Here is a 24527-nt window from a genome sequence, read left to right as displayed (position 1 = left end):
GAGGGCAGCCGCGGCGGGCACACGCGCGCGCGGGATCGCGGGGACACGTGCGCGCACACGCGGTTTCGGGGTGCGCCGCCGCAGACCGATAGAATCGGCGGCCCCACCCCCTCCTCGCCCAAGCATGGGGAGCCCTTTGGGCTGGGGTCACGCTGACACTTGCGAGACATCCTCCTTCAGGCCCCCTTCCGCATCAGGATCCCAGGCATTCCCTGTGCGCCGGGCTGCAGCCCTGGAAGTGAGGCTCAGCTCGAGGCTGCCAAGGCTTGGTCTGTGAGGGGAGCGCGTGGTGGGGGGTGTGTGTTGCGAGGGGTCTTCCCTGGATCATCCCCAGAGGAAGGCTTTAAACCCAGGTCTTCGGGCTGTGATCTCAGGTGTTGGCTTGGTCTGCTGACTTGGGGGTAGCGGGGATCTGCCTGTGCATGGGGGCAAAGCCAAGCTCTTTGGCTGGGAGAGGTGTTTGTGCCAGAACTTGATCATTAACCTGCCTTATTGCGAAAAGTGGGTCAGACCAGAGTTGCTCTTTTTAAGGCAAAGGTCATTAGTGTGGAGTGGAGCTTCCAGCTCTCCCCCATGGGGGCTGTGTGGTAGTGGCTTTGGGAGTGGCTGCTGCTTGCCTCGGGTGAGGCCTACTTCTCTCCATTTCTCCTGGGCCTCTTCTGTTCCCTCTCTTCTCACCATCATATCTCAGATTTCTGGCCTTGGATCCAGAAGCCACTTCACACACCCTCATTTGTCATCTCCCCAAATCTTCCTCAGAGCCTCAGAGCTGGACTGTAGTCCTCTTTGCCTTAGGTGGTAGTGGAAGTGCAGAGCTACCCCCATCTGCCACTCCCCCCAACTCTCCTCAGTAGGGATGTGTGATCAAATTTATCATCATCTCCCTTCCCAGCTTCTGGTTAGCGGGCCAGGGCTGACTTGGGAGTCGGGATGGGGATCTTGTTAGGTAGGCTTTCTGACCCTGTTCTCATCATAGCAGAGTTAGCCTGGGGTGAGGGACAGGTACTGTGGCAGCTTTGCTGATTGCCTAGACTAGGCTATGGTTTGGGCGAACAACAAATAATGATAGCCCCAGCCTACCAGGCTTTGTCCTGTTGTGGTTCTGAATCAGTGGGGCGGGCTAAGATAAGAGGAGGTTGGGCTGGCTGATTTCCCTTCTAGCAAAGAAACCTGAAGAGTTGAAGCTATTTGCCCAAGGTCACACAGTAATTTAGTTGTTAAGGGAAGCATTTGGATTTCTAGTTCAAGGCTTGCAAGCCAAGACTGCCCTGGCCTGTCCCAGAAGAAGCCGGGAGGGGTATGTGAGTTTGGATCATATGCTGAGAATGAGGGGGCTGAAAGGGGAGAATCTTTTGGCGCATTTCTGTGAGTCAGTGAAACCCCTTCTCAACTATGTATGTGCTGAGGGTCTCTATCTGGGGGCTGAGCTGGGTCAGGGAAAGGGCACAGCTGTTCATTTTGGGGGAACTGGGAGCATACTAGTGGGTAAGACATTAGCTCCTATGTCTTTGGGAGGCTAGTATAGATACTAGAACTTATATTACATCTAGCCTGGATCTATTAAAAGAAGGAAAGAGCCTTAATGAAGATCCCCAACAGGCTCGCACCTGAGCATCAGAACTGAGGCTCCTGACCTTAGGACCCTCTCTCAAAGGCTCTCCAGTCCTCTTTTGTTTCTGTTTTTTTGTTTTGTTTTGTTTTTTATTACGGAGTTTCACTCTGTCACCCAAGCTGGAGTGCAGTGGCACAGTCATGGCTGCCATAGCCTCGACCTGCTGGGCTCAGGCGATCCTTCCACCTCACCCTTCCAAGTAACTAGAACCACAGGTGTGCGCAACCACACCCAGCTAATTTTTTTATTTTATCGTGGGGCCAAGTTGCCCAGGCTGGTCTCAAATCCCGGGCTCAGGCAATCCTCTCGCCTCCACCTTCCCAAAGTGTTGAGATTACAGGCGTGAGCCACTGTGCCTGGCTCTCCAGTCCTCTTAAGGAAGAGGTAATCACAGCTGTTGGTGAGGGGCAAGGGTCAGTTACCTTCTTGGGAATAAAGCAGCTTTTAGGGGTTAAGAGAATGGGCAGGTTTTTCAAGTTCACAGTGGTGTGTCGAGTTCCTTCTGCCTAGGGGAGGGCTCTCTGAACTTGAGGCCCAGAGGGGGAGGAGAAGCGAGCTGGCAGATTGGGGAGGAGTCTAGGGGCTTACCGGAGCTCCCCAACAGGATCCAAAGTTTCTCTCTTGGGTAGGATCTGAGCAGAGAGAAGCCTGAGGAACTCTGGACTGTCCTCAGACCCTGAAAACCTGCTTCTGTCCAGGGCAGGACGGGGAGGAGTCAAACAGATGCTTACCCCCTAGGGTCTTAGGTGGCCTTGCCTGACTGCTCTTAGTCCCCTTTCCTTGAAGCCCTGGGTTCCTGGGATGGGGTGATGGGTCTTTTGGGGCCTTACTTCCTGCTGGAGCCTCACCTGCTGGGGCGTGGTCTGGCCCTGGCACAGTCTCCTGAGTGAGTCCCTGCCAGGATGGGAGGCACACAGGCCACCTGGGATAGTCTAAGTTTTTTTTGTTTTTTTTTTCCCCTAACTCCTGTTTGCTGCCTGTTGGGAGTCCTGTGCTCCCAGGCCAGGACAAGGGTATACTTTATCTCCTCACTCTCATTAGTTCAGTTAAGACTTGGGTGGGGGGGTGTGTTCCAACCTGCATGTGAGTAGAGTACCATTAGGGCAACCCTTTCCCATTCTACAAAGGACCTCCTTTTTCCTTTCCCTAAAGCTCAGATCCTCTAAGATGCTTCCTGGAGTATGAGAGGAGGCAGTGCTGGCCTAAAGGTGTAGAGGCTTGGGGGGTCCTGTGACTGGAGATAGATCTGCCTCCTGGGTGGAGCTGTGGGCCTAGAGGAGGAAGGAGGAGCTGTTACCTGACCCCCAGGGAGTAGGATGGTGGACTGTGCTCAGTGGGAGTAGTGCACAAAGGCATGGGCTTGGGCGTCTGCCACACTAGTTTTTTCTTGACCTGGCTTTGCAGCCTATTGCCTCTGTGACCTTGGGCAGCTTACTTACTATTCTTCTAGAACCTCAGTTTCCTCAAGTGAGATGGGGTGGTCAAGCCCATTCAGGGACCAGCTTGTCGGCTGGGCCTGGAGTGAGTATTGGCCCTACGGTAACCAGAATGGAGGTGTTTGTCAATACTCCTCTGGGGTCATTGCCAAGCTGCTCTGCCCCACCCCTTTCGCCAGAGGATTGGGGTGTGTTTGGGGATGGGGCAGGAGGAGAAGGGCTCTGCCTTGGCCTAGCCCTTCTTACCATCTGGTTATTGCATGAGAAACAGAAAGTTCATGGGGGCTATGGAGAGGCTAAGGGTCTGCTGGGTGCCAGACACGCAGGGCTGCCTGGGTCCCTGGGCCTGGAGGGACCTGGAGGGAAGGCCTGGCTCCCGCCCCCACCTGGTTAGTATGGATGCCAGAACAGTCCTGACTGGGCCCTGGCAACGAGTCAGAGGCCCTGGGAAGGCGCCCTGGCGAGGCTGGGCATGCTCCTTCTCCCCAGCCGAGCGGCCTTCGGCCTCTTGCTGCCAGCTCTCTTCTCCCCTGGGAGATACTTGGTTTTCTCTTGGCAGTGCAGGGGCTGCTGGGAAGGGAAGATGGAGCCTGCCAGCTTCTTGGTAGAGCTTGGAGACCTGGGTTACGGGTGCATTTGTCCTCTGGGAGACTGGGGGCCCATCCCCCTCCCTCCCACCAGAACCAGTGACTCTGAAGAAAGCGACAGCCGCCAGGTCACCTGCAGGGGGCAGCAGGAGCCTGAGGGCCCAGCCAGCCACTTGAGTCAGGAGGCAGGCAGGGCATTCAGTGTCTGCGACTGGTGGACCGGGGCGGCTGCCTCATGGCCTGGGCCTGGGTCTGCATCAGCTGTTGCCGGCAACTGGCTGAAGCGGTCCTGCCCACTCCTACCGTGGTTGGAGCTGAGGAGAGGGCTCCTTTGCTGGGCCCTGCCCCTACCAATCAATCTCCTAGGCCCTCGATCCAGAGGGGTCCAGGTACCCCAAATATCGGACTTTCCTGTCCCCCTAGCGGCTTTGCCAGCAGTGACCCCCCTTCCGGGGAATGTAGGGAGGTGGGCCTGAGTTCTTGTAGCACCCTCCCGTGGGGTCCTGGAGCCACCAGAGCCTTCGGGCCCACAGCCGTCCTTCTAGCCGACCTTGAGCGCGATGCAAGGCAGGGGGAGTGTGCCCTTCCTGGGGCCGCCCCGGCAGGCCTGGCCCCACTGAAACCCGAAGCCAGCCGGAGCTCCAGCCCTAGGCTGACCAGCTGCATTAGGGCAAGAGTAGCAGCAGAGGCTGGAACAAGAGACACGGGCAGTGCTGGGCCTGAGCCGGAGAGCTGCCATGGCAGGCCTGAGACTCCAGAACCAAGGAGAGGGCTGCTGCCAACCACATCAGGTGGGCACTGGGGACCTTGTGCGTGGACCAGCTGACCAGCTTTTTGCTGGGGAGATCACTTGGCTTTCATCCAGTGGTGGGGAGTCCTTCAGGTTTCCTTAGAGGAGGGAGGAGGGACAGGGCAGGCTGTCCTGGGGAAAGGAAGCTCCTGGGAGCCATCCATATTCTTTTGAAATCTGATCAAGGAATAGATTATCCCCTAAGGGTGGTGGGCTCCCTGGGCTGGGAAGGGAGGAGAGTGGGAGCTATGACTACCTTGCCTTGTCTTCCCTCTTCTCGTCTGTGTCCTCTCCATTCTAGACATGCCAAGGAGCATAAGCTCCCTGTCTAGGACCGAGTCTCCGGCTTTCCACTTCTGGGATCTCAGAACTCAAAACTGCAACTGCGCTCTGTATTGGGTGGGGGCCCTTCCTATTCCCCCCTTCATCCTAAGGGCTTGCCAGCCACAAGGCCTTTCTCAGTCCCAGCAGGGGGAAGTTCTTCCTTCTATCTGCCATTCCTCTTGCTGCTTTTTGAAAGCTGACCAACCACTACCCCTCCTGTCTCTGTATGCTCTGTCATTAGAATTAGGCAGGTGTTAACTTGCTGCTCACACAATAGGGGATTGGGGTTTCCCCTGCCTGGGGCTGTTTGGTCACTGGAAGGGGGACATCCCTGTGGTTCTTGGGAGTTTCACTGCAGATTTGGAGAAGGTGTGATGGCAATGCAGGGACAATGACAGACACAGGTAGTTCACAGTGGCCGGGGTTGAGGACAGTACGGTGTTGTTGGGTGTGGGCTTGGAAGGAAATCTGGGCTCCATTCCGACTTGATGACCTTGGACCAGACTCTGTACCTTTCTGTGCCTCAGATACCCTTATTTGGGGAAGGGGGAAGGGGACTCTATCTGCGCTCCTAGAGGTCCTCTTTCTCACTAAGTTATGGGGATACAGAGAGGGGAAGAGTCCCCTGGCATGTTTTTCCATACTGGGCTGATCCCTTTCCTGAGGTCCCTGTTCCATGTGTCTGATGGGTCTGGGTTGGGACCACACAGTTCTGGGGAAATGCACCCTGTCCCCACTCCTGACAGCTGGGTAGGGAAGGGGAAGTAGGGTCTGGATGGAATGGGCAGAGCTAGGCGAGCTGATGGCTGATGGGCAGATCTGGGGCCCAAGGTCCCTGTTTGCCAAATGGACGTTCAGGCAGGCCTGTGTTTTGCTGGAGGGTTTCTGAGAAGAGGTCCTCAGCTCCCTGGGGCAGGGAGGAATCCCCTAGTGCCTGGGGCAGGGGGATGAAAGGTCTCGGTCACCTGCTCTCTCCCTTCCCCAGCAGACGAGGTGGGTGCTGTCCACAAACATTGGACTAGAGGTTTTCTGTCATTAATCATTACTTTGATGCCTTTTTGGTGAGCCAGGGCAAGATAGAAGGTGGGAGATAGAGCTGCTGGTGTGGATGGCTACCCTGGATGCAGCATTATGTTTGCTCTGGGAATTATGGTGGTGGGGGGTGAGGGGTTGTGGTTTTACCCTCAGGTGTTGTTTGGGTGGGCTTTCAAGAAGAGGGTTTGCTCTATTGAATGGGGTGTCAGGGGCAGCAGAGGTGGGTGGGAAGGTGTGGGGTGTTCTCAGGCCACTGGAAAGTGGCTTGGTGTAGCTAGACCTCAGCCAGCAGGCAGGAGCTGAGGCTGACTTAGTTGGTGCTGGCTTCAAAGGCTTGAGTTTCAATGGTGGATTTCTTAGACAGGTTCTAGTTGGCACCCTTGAAGTTGGAGAAATGCTTGCACCTAGGGTGCAAAGGCTGAGCCCCATGGGTCACTTGGGAGATTTAGGGTGGGTGACTAGGTAGGAGGTAGGGGTTTCACAGAGTGGGGGCCAGTTTGTGGAGGAAGATGAATTCCATCCCTGCAAGATGAGTCTTCCATGATGCCTGAGGGACAGCTGTGTGCGGATGCCTGGGAGGCAGCTGTCTCCAGGTTCTGAGAAGCTTGATCGAGGCCAGGATTGGCCATGTGAGCTGTCAGGCAGGAGGATGTTTGAAGCCATGGGAGAGGGTGAGGTGAGAACTGGAAAAGCTGGGGCCCTGCTCAGGACTGGTGGAAAGGGGTGGAGCTGGAGATGGAGAGACAGGGTTGCCACTTTGGTCAGGGAAGAGGAGGAAGAAGTGGGGGATAGTATGGGATGCTGTTGGGAAGCCAGACGTGTTAGGGCTGGAGAAGATCTTTGGGCTTGGCCCTAAGGGTTGCGTTGGTGACTCTGGTTTGGGCAGTGTGCTTAGAAACTGGACTGTGGTGGGCTGAGGAACAGGATGGGAAGGGAGGGCATAGAATGTGGAAGGGAGAAGGTAATGTCTTGCAGGTATGCTGAGGGTGAGGTGGGGTTGTAGGGCCAAGGCTCGGGAGGGCGTGCAGGTGCCATTTGGTAAGGCATGCCTACCTTGGGATGGGGCGGACGGCCCCTCCTGGCCACCTGGGCCTATCTGACTCAGCTCCATTCTTATCAACCCCAGAGCCGCCATCAGTCATGCTCTTGAATGGGGACTGCCCAGAGAGCATGAAGAAGGAGGAGGGAGCAGCCGAGCCACCCAGGGAGAATGGGTTGGATGAGGCCGAGCCAGGAGATGAGACCACTGGCCAGGAAGTCATTGTCATTCAGGACACGGGCTTTTCTGTGAAGATTCTGGCCCCTGGGATCGAACCCTTCTCCCTGCAGGTGAGATGGAGGAAGGGTTGCTGGGTCTCAGGCATGAGCCTGCTGGGGAGGGTGAGCCCAGCAAGTCGAGCCTTGCCCTTGCTCCTCCTGGCCCTGTGTTGTAGACAGGAGACTGAGGTTCCTCTGCTTTGCCAGGGGTCCCTCAGCCAGTGTGGTAGATGTGGGTATCAAGTCCAGGTTCAGGTCATTACCCATTGCTGGAGGACAGCTACCAGGTGGGACTGCCCGTCATGTTCAGGGAGAGGAGTGATAGTGACTGAGTAGGTGTCATGGTCCCAGGACTCCCTAACCTCTTGCTCTGTGACTCCAGGCAAGTCACCTCTCTCTGGGCTGTGACTTTTCCGTCTGCTATTGAGTGGACTCCAAGGACACAGCCAACCCAGAGGTCTTGCAGACTGGTAACTTAGCAGGGAACCAGGCTCTCTTATGTCCTCTGTGCCCACAGACTTGAGCCCCAGAGTGTCTCTTCTGGAAGGCAAAAGCCATTTGCCCTGGGAACCTCAGCACTGGGCAAGGAAAGAGGCAAGGCTGCCATTTCTCTCCCCCTGTTCTTCCATCTCTCCCAAGAGATTTCTCTTGTCTGCCGGAATAGTCAGTAGGGCCAGGATCTTTCCTGTACATGCACAGGTGCAGATAAGCATGGTGTGTATTGATGGGGCCTAGAATTTAAAAGCCAAAAGTGGGGAACTAAGTTTTTTCAGCATTTATTCTTAGGACCCAGGAACTTAGGGCTGGCTACAAGGGGGTATGTCCTTGCTCCCTGCCATGTGCCCTCTCACCAGGGTAGATGGGTCCTTCTCTCTGGCAGGTGTCCCCCCAGGAGATGGTACAGGAAATTCACCAGGTGCTCATGGACCGAGAAGACACGTGTCACCGCACCTGCTTCTCGTTGCACCTGGATGGTAACATGCTGGACCACTTCTCAGAGCTGCGCAGTGTCGAGGGGCTTCAGGAGGGCTCAGTGCTCCGTGTGGTGGAAGGTTGGTCCAGCACTTGGGCAGCTTGCCCAGGGGAGGGTCCTTGAGGCAGGGCCAGACAGGGCTTCATCACCTCTGCTGAAGTCTCTGTGTCATAGAGAGCATGTGGAGGCAGGATTGGAGCATAGATCTGCCTCTCGGGCTGTCACGCCTGCATCCTCCAACTTCATGACCCATGGTTTTAAGTATAGGGTTGTGGCTGGGCATGGTGGCTCATGTCTATAATCCCAGCACTTTGGGAGGCTGAGGTGAGAGGATTGCCCAAGCTCACAGGTTCGAGACCAACCTGGGCAACTTGGCAAGACCTCATCTCTACATTAAATCAAAAAAATTAACCAGACGTGGTGGCGTATGCCTGTAATTCCAGCTACTTGGAAGGCTGAGGCAGAAGGATCATCTGAGCCCAGCAGGTCAAGGCTACGGTGGCCGTAAGTGTGCCACTGCGCTCCAACCTGGGTGACAGAGTGAGACTCCAAATCAAAAGAAAACAGGTTCATGATTCAAAAACAAAGCAGATAGTACCAAGCCAGGGCTAAAAATCAGCATGATGGAATTCTGTAAAGATACATGATAAGTCTCATAGACCTTGAGTGAGGAGGTTTAGCCTGACACAGCACCATGAGGTGGTGTGGTGAGAGTGGCTTGGTTGTAAAATAAAAACTCCTGTGGATTCAAGTTCCCTGCGGAGAAGCCACTCAAGTTCCAAGTTCCCAGGGCCTCTCTGCTTGTTAAGAGCAATTGTGGAAAAAGTCTAGCTCAGTGTTGCCCATTGTTGATCACAGAACCTCTCCCTCCTCCCCCAAAACAACCACCATCAAAATCCCAGGAGGCACACATTGGGGAATATTGTTGAAGTTGGGGGCCCTGGGAAGTCCTTGGTCCACTCCTCTGAGTGGTCCACCCCTGGGAGAGCAGGCCCGGCAGCTCCAAAGGCCCCGCCTATCCAAGACACTAGTGCACAAAAAGCAGGTGGCCTTGTGGGCTCCCCAAGACCTTAGTGTTTTTCAAGAGGCATTTGATAGAAGATCTCTTGGAAAACTCACGGGTTCGAGACCAACCTGGGCAACTTGGGATCTCTGCCCACCAGCAGACAGGAGTATGTGTTGCAACCAGAACTGCAGCTTATGTGTTCATAGTGAAATTTGAAAATGGAACCCTGATGTTGAAAATAAAAACCACCCATGATAGTACCCTTATAAACTATTTTCTATGCTAGCCAGGTTGTTCCAGGGTACAGAGCTCTGATCACACCTGCCCCTCTTTCCCTGACAGAGCCATACACAGTGCGCGAGGCCCGCATCCACGTGCGCCATGTCCGTGACCTGCTCAAAAGCCTGGACCCATCAGATGCCTTCAACGGGGTTGACTGCAATTCCTTGTCCTTCCTGAGTGTCTTTACAAATGGCGACCTGGGAGGTGCAGGAGGCATTGGGACTGGGATTGGGCCCAGGGGCTGGAAGCAAGGAGGCCAGGGGCTAGTGAAGGGGCTGAGGGCCAGGCCACATAGAGGGGCCCGGGCGGAGGTGCCCAGACCAGAGCCACACTTAAGTAGAGAGACAGCTAGCTGGTCCTGGGTGGCCCTGTGCTGACCTCCAGCCTCGGGTCCCTCAGACAGCGGGAAGCGGAAGAAGGGCTTGGAGATGGATCCCATTGACTGCACACCGCCTGAGTACATCCTGCCAGGGAGCCGGGAGCGGCCATTGTGTCCCCTGCAGCCCCAAAACCGGGACTGGAAGGTAGGACTGCCGCGGGGAGTGAGGAGGAGGGTCACCCGGTGGTGGGAGGCCACGCACCAGGAGGTCCAGCCTACTCGTGCTCTGCCATTCCTGCAGCCCTTGCAGTGCTTAAAAGTGCTCACCATGAGTGGCTGGAACCCACCCCCTGGGAACCGCAAGATGCACGGGGACCTCATGTACCTGTTTGTGATCACAGCTGAGGACCGGCAAGTTAGCATTACCGCATCCACGCGGGGCTTCTACTTGAACCAGTGAGTCCCTGCCAGCCCACCGCGGGCCCCGGGTGTGCACCTGTCCCCAGTCTGGGCAGATACTGGGGCACCCGCTCAGGGAGCACCTCTTCCTGCAGGTCCACAGCCTATCACTTCAACCCCAAGCCCGCCAGCCCTCGCTTCCTCAGCCATTCCCTCGTGGAGCTGCTCAACCAGATCAGCCCGACCTTCAAAAAAAACTTTGCTGTGCTGCAGAAGAAAAGGTAACGCCTTCATCTTGTCCTGCCCCTGTCTTGTCCCATGTCACATGGGTGTATGGGTGAACCGACTTGTCTGAGTTCCAGTGCTTCTGCCCTAAGAGACTGCCCCCGGTGCCTGAGTCTCCCTCAGGGAACTGTCAGCTAACGCTGAGACAGCAGCCCTTGAAGAGGACGTCATCTTGACTCTTCAGGGCATGTGTCAGGCAGGGAAATGACAGAACAGGTGGGGGCCCCACAGAAGAAGGGCTCTATTCTTGGTGGGCTGCCCCATCTTCTCCCCTCCTGCTCACCACAGGGTCCAGCGCCACCCATTCGAGAGGATTGCTACCCCATTCCAGGTGTATAGCTGGACGGCCCCCCAGGCAGAACACGCCATGGACTGCGTGCGTGCAGAGGATGCTTACACTTCGAGACTGGGCTATGAAGAGCACATTCCTGGACAGGTGCCGGCAGCCTGGCCCTGCCCTCACTAGGCACCCCCTCCCTTCCTGGGTGCCAGGCAGGGCTCTGTGCACTTCCCTGGAGGCTCTGTGCTTGTGTCCATTTGGGATTCTGGGGCTGTCCATGGGGAGGTGGAAGAAGGACTTCTCAGAGCAGTTCATGGGGCACAGACTGAGCCTGTGTGTCTCTTCCTGGTCCTTCTGCAGACCCGGGACTGGAATGAGGAGCTGCAGACGACAAGGGAACTGCCCCGCAAAAACCTGCCTGAGCGGCTGCTTCGAGAAAGAGCCATATTCAAGGTGCCTGCAGCCCCTGGTGACTGACAACCTCAGGCCCACCCACACCTGCTGTCAGGTTTTGTGGACAGGAGGAGAGTGAGGGAAGCTGGGGTGGGTGTGCGGCCCTGTCAGGTGCCCTGGAGGCTGATCAGGGTCCCCTGCAAGGTCTTTTAGCCTCTGCCTCCCAGCAGCCTACCCCTGTACCTTTTCCTGGCCTTTTTGTGATTTGGAGTTCCTGGGAGGATCGGGCTCTACTTCCCATCTGGGTTGAGTGTCCAGGGCTGTTCAGCTTCCTGCCCTCCACCGCAGATTGCTATGGGACCTTCTTCTGGCTCAACCATGATCCACTTGGGGCAGGGGCTTATTTGTACAACATCTTCAGCTTGCTGGGGTTTAAGAGCTATTAGTATTGTTATGAAGAAAGAAAACTGGGGAAAAAATAGTTGCTTTAAAAAAGATTTCCGTGGTCTTGCTGCCCAGAGATGATAATGATAGAAGTAAGAGCTATAATTTCTTGGGTACTTGAGGATGATGCCAGTTGCTTTATAGACATGATTTCCTATAATCTTTAGGATGTCTTGTAGATGTCATTACTTTTTTTTTTTTTTTGAGTTGGAGTCTCACTCCGTCGCCCAAACTGTATTGCAGTGGCCGCTCCCAGCCACCGCAGCCTCGACCTGCTGGGCTCTGGCGATCCTTCCGCCTCAGCCTTCCACGTAGCTGGAACTACAGGCGCGCGCTACCATGCCCGGCTAATTTTTTGATTTATTGTAGAGATGAGGTCTCGCCAAGTTGCCCGGGTGAGTCTCGAACCCACAGGCTCAGACAATCCACTCACCTCAGCCTCCCAAAGCACTGGGATTACAGGCTGAGCCACCAAGCCCGGCTGATGTCATTACTTTTATTGTCTCTGTTTCATAGATGAGAAAACTAGATCTGAGAGTTTGCTTGTCCAAGTTCACCTGGCACGTAACTGGTGGATCCCACACCTGCTTCATTCCTCACACTCCTTGTTAGTCACTAAGCTCTGCTCTCTCCTGAAGTATAAATGTTTACTTTTTGTAACAAATGGTTTTCTTGCCCTTTTCTAAATATGAGGAAACAGGCTAGGGTTCCTGCTCCCAGTGCAGGCCTGGTTGCTTCCACTATGTAGGTGAGCTTGGCCAGGTGGATGCAGCCTGAGACTCTTGTGGGTGGGTCCTCTCACCTCCCAACCTTGGCTTTTCCCAGGTGCACAGCGACTTCACGGCCGCAGCCACACGGGGTGCCATGGCAGTCATTGACGGCAACGTCATGGCCATCAATCCCAGCGAGGAGACCAAGATGCAGATGTTTATCTGGAACAACATCTTCTTCAGCCTAGGCTTTGACGTCCGTGACCACTACAAGGACTTTGGTGGGGACGTGGCAGCCTACGTAGCACCCACCAACGACCTCAATGGCGTGCGCACATACAACGCAGTGGATGTGGAGGGGCTGTACACGCTGGGCACGGTGGTGGTAGATTACCGTGGCTACCGGGTCACGGCCCAGTCCATCATCCCTGGCATCCTGGAGCGGGACCAGGAGCAGAGTGTCATCTATGGCTCCATTGACTTTGGCAAGACAGTGGTGTCACACCCACGGTACCTGGAGCTGCTGGAGCGCACCAGCCGGCCCCTCAAGATCCTGCGGCACTGGGTGCTTAATGACCATGACGAGGAGGTGGAGCTATGCTCCTCAGTCGAGTGCAAGGGCATCATCGGCAATGACGGGCGCCATTACATCCTTGACCTGCTGCGTACCTTCCCCCCTGACCTCAACTTCCTACCTGTGCCCAGCGAGGAGCTGCCTGAGGAGTGCACCCGCGCTGGCTTCCCCCGCACCCACCGGCACAAGCTCTGCTGCCTGCGCCAGGAGCTGGTGGATGCCTTCGTGGAACACAGGTGAGGAGCAGGCTCGAAGGTGCCAGGGGGACATGGGCATCCTGGGTTCTTCTGAGGCTGGGTCTCTGAAGGGAGAACCTCTGGAAGGTGAAGAAGGGTTTGTTCTGGCCACACTCACTGGAGCCCCCTTCCGCCTTCTCCCACCTCCTGCTATCAGGCTCTCAAATGCAGAGATCAGGGCTTTACGTTGGTTGTGAACTAGTGAGTAGCCAAACCAGTGACTTGGCTGAAGCGGTGCTGTCCTTCTTTTTTGTTGTTGTTAATTTAATTTAATTTAATTTTTTTTTTTTGAGTCAGAATCTCACTCTGTTGCCCAGACTGGAGTGCAGTGGCCGCTCCCGGCCACCGCAGCCTCGACCTGCTGGGCTTCAGCAATCCTTCCACCTCAGTCTTCCAAGTAGCTGGGACTATAGGCACGCGCTACCACACCCGGCTAATTTTTTGATTTATTGTAGAGATGAGGTCTCATCAAGTTGCCCAGGCGGGTCTCGAACCCGCGGGCTCAGGCAATTCACTCACCTTGGCCTCCCAAAGCGCAGGATTACAGGCTGAGCCACCAAGCCCAGCCTTGTTAATTTTAAAAATTAAAAAATTTTTGCAACCCGGGAGCATAGATTCAAATTGCTCTGGATATACCCTCCCCGGTGCGGTTTTCTTTTCTTTCCTTTTTTTTTTTTCTTTAAGTCAGAGTCTCACTCTGTCACCCAGGCTGGAGTGCAGTGGCATACTCCTGGCCACCACAGCCTCAACCTGCTGGGCTCAGGCAATCCTTCCGCCTCAGTCTTCCAAGTAGCTGGAACTTCAGGCACATACCACCATGCCCAGCTAGTTTTTTGATTTATTGAAGAGATGAAGTTTCACCAAGTTGCCCAGGCTGGTCTCGAACCCATGGGCCACTGTACCCAGCCAGTGCTGTTTTCATTCTTTCTTTTTTTTTTAATAATAGAAACTTTATTCTTTTCATTTCTTCTTTTCTTACCAAATAAAAGGGCCAGGTATGACAAAAGTTTCAAATTGGTGCTGTTTTCTTTTTTTTTGAGTTGGAGTTTCACTCTGTCGCCCAGACTGGAGTGCAGTGGCCGCTCCCGGCCACCGCAGCCTCGACCTGTTGGGCTCCGGCGATCCTTCTGCCTCAGCCTTCCAAGTAGCCGGAATTACAGGCATGCGCTACCACGCTCGGCTGATTTTTTTTTTTTATTTATTGTAGAGATGAGGTCTTGCTGCCCAGGCGGGTCTCGAACCCTCGGGCTCAGGCAGTTCACTCACCTCAGCCTCCCAAAGGCGCGGGATTACAGGCTGAGCCACCGAGCCCAGCTTTTTTTTTTTTTTTTTGAGTTGGCGTCTCAGTCGCTCAAACTGGAGTGCTGTGGCTGCTCCCGGCCACCACAGCCTCGCCTGCTGGGCTCCGGCAATCCTTCCACCTCAGCCTTCCAAGTAGTTGGAACTACAGGCATGCGCTACCACACCCGGCTAATTTTTGATTTATTGTAGAGATGAGGTCTCACCAAGTTGCCCAGGCAGGTCTCAAACCCGTGGGCTCAGGCAGTTCACTCACCTTGGCCTCCCAAAGCGCTGGGATTATAGACTGAGCCAGCGAGCCTGGCCGGTGCTGTTTTCTTTTTCTTTTTTTTTTTTTTGAGTTGGAGTCTCACTCTGTCGCCCAGACTGGAGTGCAGTGGCCACTCCTGACCACCACAGCCTCGACCTGCTGGGCTCCAGCGATCCTTCCGCCTCAGCCTTCCGAGTAGCCGGAATTACAGGCGTGTACTACCATGCCCGGCTAATTTTTTGATTTATTGTAGAGACGAGGTCTCGCCTGCCCAGGCGGGTCTCGAACCCGCGGGCTCAGGTAATCCACTCATCTCAGCCTCCCAAAGGCGCAGGATTACAGGCTGAGCCACCGAGCCCAACTGGTGCTGTTTTCTTAAGGAGCATTTATAAGTCTGGGGGGGGTTGTGACTGTCATGATACCGGGGCTGGCAGGTGGGGTACCGGGTGTTGTGCTGCTGGTTATAGTGCTTAGGAGTTGGCCTTGTCAGTGAATCTTTCTATCTCAAAATGTCAGTGGCATTCCTGTTGGGAGTCCTGGCCTGGATGGGGAGCCCCTCTTCCTGCACTCCCCATATACCCTGGCTGTCTTCTTCCTGTCTGGAGAGATCTTGGTTTTTGCTATGACCTGCTGCTGTTGGGTACGTGCATACACACATTGACGCTTGCACGTGGGGCAGGATATGGCCCCATGCCCACAGGGTTTCCAGCCACAACATTCCTCATCCCCAGCAGACCAGGAGCCCGGGACCTGGCTCTGGTTTCTGCAGCTAGCAGGAAGCTGTGGGGCCAGCAGAGCTTCCAGATACCCCCTTCCCATGTCCTGTTCTGCCCTGTCTGCTGCGCTCCAGGTATCTCCTCTTCATGAAGCTGGCTGCCCTGCAGCTGATGCAGCAGAAAGCCAGCAAGCTGGAGAACCCCACCTGCCTGGAAAATGGTGGGCCTCCCTCCTTGGAGTCCAAGCCTGTAGACCCTCCAGTGCCCGAGGTGGGAAGTGAGGAGGAGGGCAGCAGTGCTAGTGGCCTGGCCAAGGTGAAGGAACTGGCGGAGACGATTGCTGCAGATGACGGCACAGGTGTGGCTGCTGTGGATGTTGGGGGGAGGCCCCTAGCCTGTCCTGGTGGCTTGTGATCCGGTCCCTGAGAGAGACTGGTAGCTACCTCTGCAAGGAGCTGGTGGGTAGTGAGGCTTGGGGCAGCCCAGCCCTGCCATCGGCAGAGTGGGGCCGCCTCCCATCGGGCCATGTCTCCACAGCAGACCCTCGCAGCCGGGAGGTGATCCGTAACGCATGCAAGGCAGTTGGCTCTATCAGCAGCACGGCCTTCGACATCCGCTTCAACCCGGACATCTTCTCGCCAGGCAAGCAGTCAGGGTTGGCCAGTGCCAGAGCCCCACAGGGCGTGGCAGAGGCTTGTGGGAGAGCCTGGGGCCCTTGATGCTTGTCGGCCCATCCTCCCATCTGGTGCTGCTCTCACTAGTGCCACGTGACGTCTCCTTTGCTACCTTCTTCCTCCCTTCTGCCTGGTTCAAGCCTCTCTGCTCTCCCTCCTCCAGGGGTTCGCTTCCCTGAGTCCTGCCAGGATGAAGTTCGGGACCAGAAGCAGCTGCTGAAAGATGCGGCTGCCTTCTTGCTCTCCTGCCAGATCCCTGGCTTGGTGAGGGAGGGGCCACAAGGGTAGGCGGGGGGCTTGCCTGGAGGGTGCTGCTGCAGGCCCTGGTGCCTCATTCATCCCCGCCTCAGAAGCTTGGGCACCATGGCCGTGACTTCTTGAGCTTTTCCTGACCTGCGGGTCAGACAGGGCAGAGTGGTCATCCCCATTTTATAGACAGACATCCCAGCCGTGAGAGGTCAGGGCAGGCATCAGGCTCAGACTCTGCCCTGCTGAACCCATTGGGTGGGCTGGTGTCTAGGAATCTGGTCCTCTGAGCCCTGTGTTGCAGGGGGCTGAGGGCTGGGGTGGGAGCTAGGTGGGGTTTCCCATCCTCCTTGTCCCACAGGCCCTGTGTCTGGGCCCTAGGATGGCAGGTTCGCGCTTCCTACCAAGGCAGGCAGCCCTGGCTCAGCCTGGAGCCTCCCAGGCTCAGGACATAGGGGCAGCAGTAAAATTGTAGCCCCCAAGTGGGCACCTTGGCTCTTTGCCATACAGACAGAGAGGAGCCTGTTGGTTCTCAGTTCTTTGCCCACACCTCTGTCCCTGTGTCCTGTAGGAGGGGGACTGCTCTCCTGGAGCTTGTGCCAGAGACTGGGGCAAGTTCTCATGTCCTGCTGCTGCTTTATCTCCTCCCTTCTTTCCTGATGGAGCTGGGGGCTTAGTCCTCTACTTCCCTCAAGGCCCAAGATAGCTGCACTCCTCTGGGAAGACCCAGGGGGGTGGAGGCAGAGGCCCTGGGCTGGGGACCTGACCTGTTGCAGCCCGCAGGTGAAGGACTGCACGGAGCATGCAGTGCTGCCCATGGACGGGGCCACGCTGGCAGAGGTGATGCGCCAGCGTGGCATCAACATGCGCTACCTGGGCAAGGTGCTGGACTTGGTGCTCCGGAGCCCAGCCCGGGACCAGCTGGACCACATCTATGTGAGTGGTGCCTGGGGTGGACCAGGAGACAGGTGGAGCCAGAACAGAGGCCTGGCCAAGCTTGACCAAGACTTCCCTTTTTGAATCCTTTCAGAAAATTGGCATTGGAGAACTCATCACCCGCTCTGCCAAGCACATCTTCAAGACATACTTACAGGTGCCACTCCTGCACTCCCTGGGTGGTGGGGGCATCAGGGAAGAGCTCGGGTTGGAGCTGAGGGCTCTTGTGACTTTGGTCAAACCCTCCCTTGCAGGGAGTCGAGCTCTCGGGCCTCTCAGCTGCCATCAGCCACTTCCTGAACTGCTTCCTGAGCTCTTACCCCAACCCTGTGGCCCACCTGCCTGCTGACGAGCTGGTCTCCAAGAAGAGAAACAAAAGGAGGAAAAACCGGCCCCCAGGGGCTGCGGATAACACAGCCTGGGCTGTCATGACCCCCCAGGAGCTCTGGAAGAACATCTGCCAGGAGGCTAAGAACTACTTCGACTTTGCCCTTGAGTGGTACGTGCATGGTGAGGCTGGGGCAGGCACAGGGTGAGTGGAATCAGTGGGGCTGGGGAGACGCAGCAGGCCACCAGGCCCAGCTGGCATCTGGGGCAGTCATAGGGCAGCCAAGTCTGGAGAAGAAGGAAGAGCCACTGTGGAGGACTACTTGTTTAGGGACGGGCTGGGAGCAGCTAGTTTGGATGCTGGAGGATGAGAGTGGCTGGGAGGGGCTCCTGGGCTGGGTGGGGAAGCAGCCATTTTGGGGGGCCAGACAGAACTGGGCTACTCAGGCCCACCTGCTCACCTCCCCAGTGAGACTGTGGACCAGGCCATGGAGACCTACGGCCTGCAGAAGATAACACTACTGCGGGAGATCTCACTGAAAACCGGAATCCAGGTGGGCACAGTCCTCAGTGTCCCTGCTGTTCCCCAGCCCTATGGACTCCCCACCTTGCTAGGGCCAGGAGGTGGCTTTCTCGTGGCAGTCATCTCTGCACACATGTCAGTGGGTTGGGAGGTACAGGGGGTGCTGGCACATCGGAGCTCGGGCTGAGGTTGCTTGTGGGTGCTGGACTTACCCCCAGGTCCTGCTGAAGGAGTACAGCTTCGACAGCCGCCACAAGCCCGCCTTCACCGAGGAGGACGTTCTCAACATCTTTCCCGTGGTCAAGCATGTCAACCCCAAGGCCTCGGATGCCTTCCATTTCTTCCAGAGCGGGCAGGCCAAAGTTCAGCAGGGTGTGTGGCCAGGTGGGACTGGGTGGAAGTGGGGGCTTCCTTCACCCTGTCCTAACCGTGCCACCCTTGGGGGTGCCCTGCAGGCTTCCTGAAAGAGGGCTGTGAGCTCATCAACGAAGCCCTGAACCTGTTTAACAACGTGTACGGAGCTATGCACGTGGAGATCTGCGCCTGCTTGCGCCTACTTGCCCGTCTCCACTACATTATGGGTGACTACGCTGAGGTGGGCCTCCAGCACCCTCTGGGCTGTGTGAGCAAAGGCCTTGGGTTTAGGCCTGGCATTGGGGTATGGCCAGTGAGGCGTCATTCCCTGTGGTAGCAGGAGATGGGAGTCCGGTGCTGGAGCCCAGTCCTAGGGGTTAGGTGGCTGCTCACCTCACCCAGGGCTCTGTGTGGAGGAGCAGATAGAAGTCAGGGAGACCCGGGAGAGTCACTTGTTCTATCTGGGCTTCTAGCTCTGCTCCTCTGAAATTGTGGCCTTGAGAGAGCTGGGAGCCTGCTGTGCTGCAGTGAGATGGGTGAAGTGAGGGGACTGCAGGGACGTTTGCGAGACTCCACGAGGGAAAGGCTGGCACGGCACCGAGTGAAAGGCCCAGCGCTGTGTGGCCTTGTGGCAGCCTTGCCTGGCCTCAGACTTGGGGAGGCTGTTTTGGGGTCAGCATGCCTAGGCTCCCCACTTTCCCCTCAGTCAAAGGGACTGTTTTTTGATTACGTTTGGGTTCTTAAAAAATATTTCATTGTTAGTAGTTTTAGATTTGTACGTGGATTTGATAGATTTTGTTAGGGAGAAAAGGGCTTAGGCTTAAGACAGCAGACTTTTAGAAGGTCTCAGTGGAGCATACTTTCATGTCACAACAGCTGATGCTGACGCCCCTCCGCTGCCTTTTACGCAAAGTACAAATCAAAAGCACAGCCAGGGCTACAAGGCTACGCTGTGTGGGGCTGCTTGCTGGCCAGGGGTCGGGCCAGGCGGACTTGGTGTGCGGCAGGGCCCCCCCTGCACAGCCAACCCTGCCTCTCCCCAGGCCCTGAGTAACCAACAGAAGGCGGTGCTGATGAGTGAGCGAGTGATGGGCATCGAGCACCCCAACACCATCCAGGAATACGTGAGTGCTGTCTGGGGCCGGGTCTGCACAGGGTGGGGCCTGCAGCTGTGCTGATCTGTCATGGCTCCGCCTGCAGATGCACCTGGCCCTCTACTGCTTCGCCAGCAGCCAGCTGTCCACGGCCCTGAGCCTGCTGTACCGCGCCCGCTACCTCATGCTGCTCGTGTTCGGGGAAGACCACCCTGAGATGGCACTGCTGGACGTGAGTGCCGGGGAGGGGGGCAGCAGAGATTCGCCTCTGTCCCGGAGGATTGGGAACTGACCGGCCCTCCTGACTGCCCCCAGAACAACATTGGGCTGGTGCTGCATGGAGTGATGGAGTATGACCTGTCGCTGCGCTTCCTGGAGAACGCGTTGGCTGTCAGCACCAAGTACCACGGGCCCAAGGCCCTCAAGGTGGCCCTCAGGTGAGGAAGGCTGCGTGACCCATACTCCCAGGCCACAGGGCCTGGGGAGCACTTGGCAGCGGGCAGGGGAAGCATCCAGTGCTCTGTCTCCATTCGACTCCTGAGCACCTTCTCTCTCTCACCTTCCACCTCTTCTCTGAGCCCTGAACTGATGTTCTCCTGGTTAGATTCTAGAGGGCTCTAGAGGGAAACCCACGTGGCCCCAACTCAGGCCCCCACTGCCCCAGCCCACTCATGTCCTCCCTCGCCCCGCATGCCATACCTCCCGGCAGCCACCACCTTGTTGCTCGGGTCTATGAGAGCAAAGCTGAGTTCCGGTCGGCCCTGCAGCATGAAAAGGAAGGCTACACCATCTACAAGACCCAGGTGGGTTGTGGCAGGGGTGGGTTGGGGGCGGGGCTGGGCCTGGGCCTGTGGGCTGTGGACAGCCTGAGCTTCCTGGCTCTCCCCTCTCCCCTGCAGCTGGGCGAGGACCATGAGAAGACCAAGGAGAGCTCTGAGTACCTCAAGTGCCTGACCCAGCAGGCTGTGGCCCTGCAACGCACCATGAATGAGATCTACCGCAATGGCTCCAGTGCCAACATCTCACCCCTCAAGGTATGTCTCTGGGTATAGCCGGGCCGCCCCAACCTGAGGAGGATGAGCCTCGCTCACAAGCTGTCCTCCCCACTGCCCCCTCAGTTCACAGCTCCCAGCATGGCCAGCGTTTTGGAGCAGCTCAACGTCATCAATGGCATCCTCTTCATTCCTCTCAGGTGAGGCCCTGCCATGCTCCCCACCCTGCTTGGAAGTTGGCCTTTAGCTTCTTCTTTGTTAAAATGCATCAACATGGCTCAGAATTCAGAGTGTAGGTAGTGATGCGAAGTTCCTTGTGAATCCTTCTAGAAATACTCAGTGCCTAATTGAGCAAATACGTACCTGTGATCTTTCGCCCCTTTTTTTTAAAACTTAAAATTGTAGCATACCATGCACAATTTTGTTTTTTTTTTTTTTTTAGAGACAGGGTCTTGCTCTGTCACCCAGGCTGGAGTGCACTGGCATGATCATGACTCACTGCAACTTGAACTCCTGGGTTCAAGTGATCCTCCCACCTCAGCTTCCTCAAGTGCTGGGATTACAGGCTTGAGCCACCAGGCCTGGCCAATTTTTTCTTTTTTTAACTTCCTAGTACACCTTGGTAGTCTTTCAGTACCTAAAAAGCAGCCTCATTCCTTCCCTGACTGCCTCCCATTCACAGGGTGTGCCTAAGGAGCAGGCCCGGAGGATCTCCACGGGTGCCTTAGGGGCCCCTCACCTGCTGCCTCCCTTCCATGTGTGGCTGTGGCTTTGGTCAGTCAGGAGTGCTAGCACCCTGTCCCACTCCTGTTTTCTCTACCTAATCTGGTGGAGAGGAGGCCACAGAGGAACTGGTGCGAGGGAGCTGTGGATTCCTTACTTTCTCAGTATTAGGGACCTTTCTGCTGTGGGAGGGAAGTGCTTGTTCCACTGAATAGAACACATAGAATATTATGTATATTATATGTATATTTTTGAGTTGGAGTCTCCCTCTGTCACCCAGACTGGAGTGCAGTGGCATGCTCCCGGCCACTGCAACCTCAACCTGCTGGGCTCCCGCGGTCCTTCCACCTCAGCCTTCCAAGTAGCTGGAACTACAGGCACGCGCTACCATGCCCGGCTAATTTTTTGATTTATTGTAGAGATGAGGTCTCGCCAAGTTGCCCAGGTGGGTCTCGAACCCGTGGGCTCAGGCAGTTCACTCACCTCGGCCTCCCAAAGCACGGGTTTACAGGCTGAGCCACCAAGCCTGGCTGAGAATATTCTTACTGAATAGAGCAGAGCTTGGCCATGTCCTGAGGGGAAGTTTAACTGAAGCTGGGTAGGGTGGTGGAAGCCCCACTCTGACACCCACCTCCATCCCCACTTTTCCACTCAGCCAAAAAGACTTGGAGAATCTGAAAGCCGAGGTGGCACGGCGGCACCAGCTCCAGGAGGCCAAAAACAGGGAGAGGGCCGAGGAGCTAACAACCACAGAGCCTGAGCCTGCTGGGGCCCCAGAGGACATGGGCTCCCAGCCCCCAGCTGCCAAGGACCCTTCTTCCCCAAGCTTGCAGGGATAGAGAAGGAGACAGACGGACAGTCAATCATCGGCCCCGTTATCAGTGATCCAGACTCCAGGAGAAAGGGGGGCGTGCCTGCAGATTAGAAGAGGACACAAGGCCCTCTTCTTCCATGTTCCACCCCCACTCCCACCCCTAGCACCCTCCTGGGACCCTGGCCTGCCTGCCCCCCAAAAGATGTTTTTGCACTGGTTCAATGAATATACGATGCAGAGGTCTAATTGAAGACATGTAAATGGAGTAGAGTGTGCGGACATCAGTTCCCAGTCGGGGGGGGCGGGTGCCCAGCAGGTGTGTGCGTGTGTGTCCATGCCCGAGTGTCTCGATCCGTCCTTCCTAACTTGTACATAGCCCCAGGTCAGTTCCGATGAAGTGCAGTTGGGATTTCTCAGGTCATTTGTATGTTTGACATATGGCTGCTGCTTTTGCTGCCACTACCCCCGGGCCCAACCTGGCTCAAAGTCCAGGTTTTAAGCCAAAAAAGATGGGGACTTTCCTGTGTCCTGGGATGGGGAGCCAGAGCTCTGGCAGGGCTGTAGGGTTGGGGTGCACTTTAGCTTCTGGCAGGATGAGAGCCACAGCGGCTTCAGGAATTGTGTTCTAGCTGTAGCTCTGGGCTGAGGGGACGGGGTTGGCAATGGTGGTCCCCAGACATTGGGTGCCCAGCCCTGGCCTGTCTGCCCATAGCCCAGCAGGAGGCGCTGCCACGGCTCTGACTTGCCTCCCTACTCCCTGCCTCCCAGGTGGGGATAAACTTGGGAGCTATAGTCTGAATGTATCCTTCTCCCCATTTTAACCTGAGCTGCCTAACGCACAGTGGGGTGGGTGGGTGAGGGCCTGGGAGAACCGGGGCTGGATCATGGATCCTGGGTAAAGATGCAGGCGTGCTTGCCACCTCTCTGTGGAGCCCAGCTCCCAACCTGGTACTTGCCACATGGCACCTTCTACTGAGAGGAGCTTTGGGGGTGGCGGGAGGCTCCGCAGGCCCGGCCATTCCCTCTCTCCGCCTGCCTGTGCCGCTTCTCTGTGCCTGCTGTCGGTGCCCTGATCGGGGAGGAGATTGCCACCCTGTGAGCCCAGAGAGCTGTGTCCTCAGGCCTCTGCCTGGGGCTTCGTGGAGAGTTGCCTATGGGTGTGATCTGTCCACCTTGTTTCAAAGGGAGCAGGCGTGAGCTAGCAAGCAAAGCATCCCCACAGCTGATCAAGAACTTTTTCTTGTTTTTAAACCATCACGTCTTCATTTCACATTGGAATAAAGTGAGTTTTTGAAACCTGTCCCAGCCTCACCTGTGTGTTCTGTGACCGTCTTTTTTGTGAGGGCTACTGTTGATGTTCCTGGGAGAGGAATATGTATAAATTAGGTCAAATTCAGGGTTATGCTTTTAATGTCACTTAAGTGGGAGGAAAGGGATAGAGGCATAGGCACTCGGCGGTGGTTTACCTGGCTGCCAGTTACAGATCAATGTCACCTGTCATTGGTGACAGAAGGAAAAAGGCTGGAGTAAAGGCCAAGTGGGGAAAGGGTGGTGCTGGGCCATGGGTCCAGGCCCTGGGCACGGTGGACCTGTCACTGCATGCCTAGCTGACTGCCCCATCCCTTCATTTGAGGTAGGATTTGGCAGCATTCCCCAGAAGATGCAATATTTGGAGAATGGAGGAGTGTCTAAAGTCTGCCATTATAGGCCGGGCAGGAATGGTTCATGCCTGTAATCCCAGCCCTTTGGGAGGCCACAGCAGAGGGACTGCTGGAGCCCAGGAGTTCGAGACCAGCCTGAGCAACATAGCGAGATGTCTCTACAAAAAAATCAGCTGGGCGTGTGGTGTACAACCTGTAGTCCCAAGCTACTCAGTAGGCTGAGGTGGAAGGATTACCTGAGCTTGGGAAGTCAAGACTGCAATGAGCTGTGATTGTGCCACTGCACTGTCATCCTAGGATAGGTTTCAGAGTTAGCTAAAGCCTCTGGGAGAGCTCATGAGATGGGAGGAAGGGGAACCCCTCTAGGTGGGCTTGGGCAGAGCCTGTGAAGCGAGGGGGCCTGTTTCTATGCAGAGGAGAGGCTGAAGTCTCATCACAGCCGGTGGCCACTGCCCAGTCATCCCTCTCCAGAGCAGACAGGCAGTGGCCTTATGTATAACTGAATGCCTTTGGAATGCTTGGAGAGTCCTTTATGTCTCAGAAATCCTGTAAAGAAAAAATTCCAACGCTAATGACTGTTAGTTCTCCAGAGCCAACTAGAAGAAATACATCCCTGATCTTGTGGTTTTAAGCAACACCCAAGGATCACCATCAGTGCCTTGGCCACTGAAGCCTTGAGCACATTCCCTCTGCCACACTGGCAGTTTCCTCTGCAGTCTCCCTCCTGGTTGTGTCTACACACGCTTTCCTCTGGCCTTTATCCAGCAAACACAAGTCATGTGGTTCACGACACTTCTTGAAACGGGGACATCATGTCAAGCTGAGAATGGACTGGGTTTAATGACCATTGTGCCTACTTGTCACCTGAGAGGCCCATTTTCCTTGTTAATCCCTTAAGCATCTTAGTGCTGTCAGACACCATTTGACAACCTAAATGACAAGGGGCTCTTTTATAAAGGACATGGAGGCTCCGGGT

At 55.9% G+C, this 24527-nt stretch overlaps 1 protein-coding gene across 2 annotated transcripts in view; it reads left to right on the top strand.

Moving 5' to 3' along the window:
• CLUH (clustered mitochondria homolog) overlaps positions 1 to 23190 on the top strand; it is a 23836-nt gene extending 646 nt beyond the window's left edge. The window contains exons 2-26 of one of the 2 annotated variants that reach the window (XM_008068672.2): positions 6911 to 7113; positions 7922 to 8093; positions 9363 to 9506; positions 9702 to 9826; positions 9923 to 10077; positions 10176 to 10301; positions 10594 to 10741; positions 10946 to 11038; positions 12248 to 12942; positions 15342 to 15565; positions 15745 to 15849; positions 16045 to 16145; positions 16911 to 17063; positions 17158 to 17220; positions 17318 to 17562; positions 17860 to 17944; positions 18132 to 18285; positions 18369 to 18508; positions 19311 to 19391; positions 19468 to 19593; positions 19677 to 19798; positions 20071 to 20164; positions 20261 to 20395; positions 20480 to 20553; positions 21732 to 23190. In XM_008068672.2, coding sequence (XP_008066863.1) covers positions 6925 to 7113; positions 7922 to 8093; positions 9363 to 9506; positions 9702 to 9826; positions 9923 to 10077; positions 10176 to 10301; positions 10594 to 10741; positions 10946 to 11038; positions 12248 to 12942; positions 15342 to 15565; positions 15745 to 15849; positions 16045 to 16145; positions 16911 to 17063; positions 17158 to 17220; positions 17318 to 17562; positions 17860 to 17944; positions 18132 to 18285; positions 18369 to 18508; positions 19311 to 19391; positions 19468 to 19593; positions 19677 to 19798; positions 20071 to 20164; positions 20261 to 20395; positions 20480 to 20553; positions 21732 to 21915 — 3933 coding nt within the window. In that variant the 5' untranslated portion in view covers positions 6911 to 6924 and the 3' untranslated portion in view covers positions 21916 to 23190. Of the gene's footprint in view, positions 1 to 6910; positions 7114 to 7921; positions 8094 to 9362; positions 9507 to 9701; positions 9827 to 9922; positions 10078 to 10175; positions 10302 to 10593; positions 10742 to 10945; positions 11039 to 12247; positions 12943 to 15341; positions 15566 to 15744; positions 15850 to 16044; positions 16146 to 16910; positions 17064 to 17157; positions 17221 to 17317; positions 17563 to 17859; positions 17945 to 18131; positions 18286 to 18368; positions 18509 to 19310; positions 19392 to 19467; positions 19594 to 19676; positions 19799 to 20070; positions 20165 to 20260; positions 20396 to 20479; positions 20554 to 21731 lie in introns of those variants that run through there. The other variant, XM_008068673.2, reaches the window with a different exon arrangement.
• The last annotated feature ends 1337 nt before the right edge of the window (positions 23191 to 24527 follow it).

This window comes from Carlito syrichta, unplaced genomic scaffold, assembly GCF_000164805.1.
Source record: "Carlito syrichta isolate Samal-C Ts95f unplaced genomic scaffold, Tarsius_syrichta-2.0.1 Scaffold311470, whole genome shotgun sequence".
Classification (NCBI taxonomy): Eukaryota; Metazoa; Chordata; class Mammalia; order Primates; family Tarsiidae; genus Carlito; species Carlito syrichta.
Note: the sequence above shows the minus strand (reverse complement) of the source record. Positions and strands in the feature narration are given on the sequence as shown.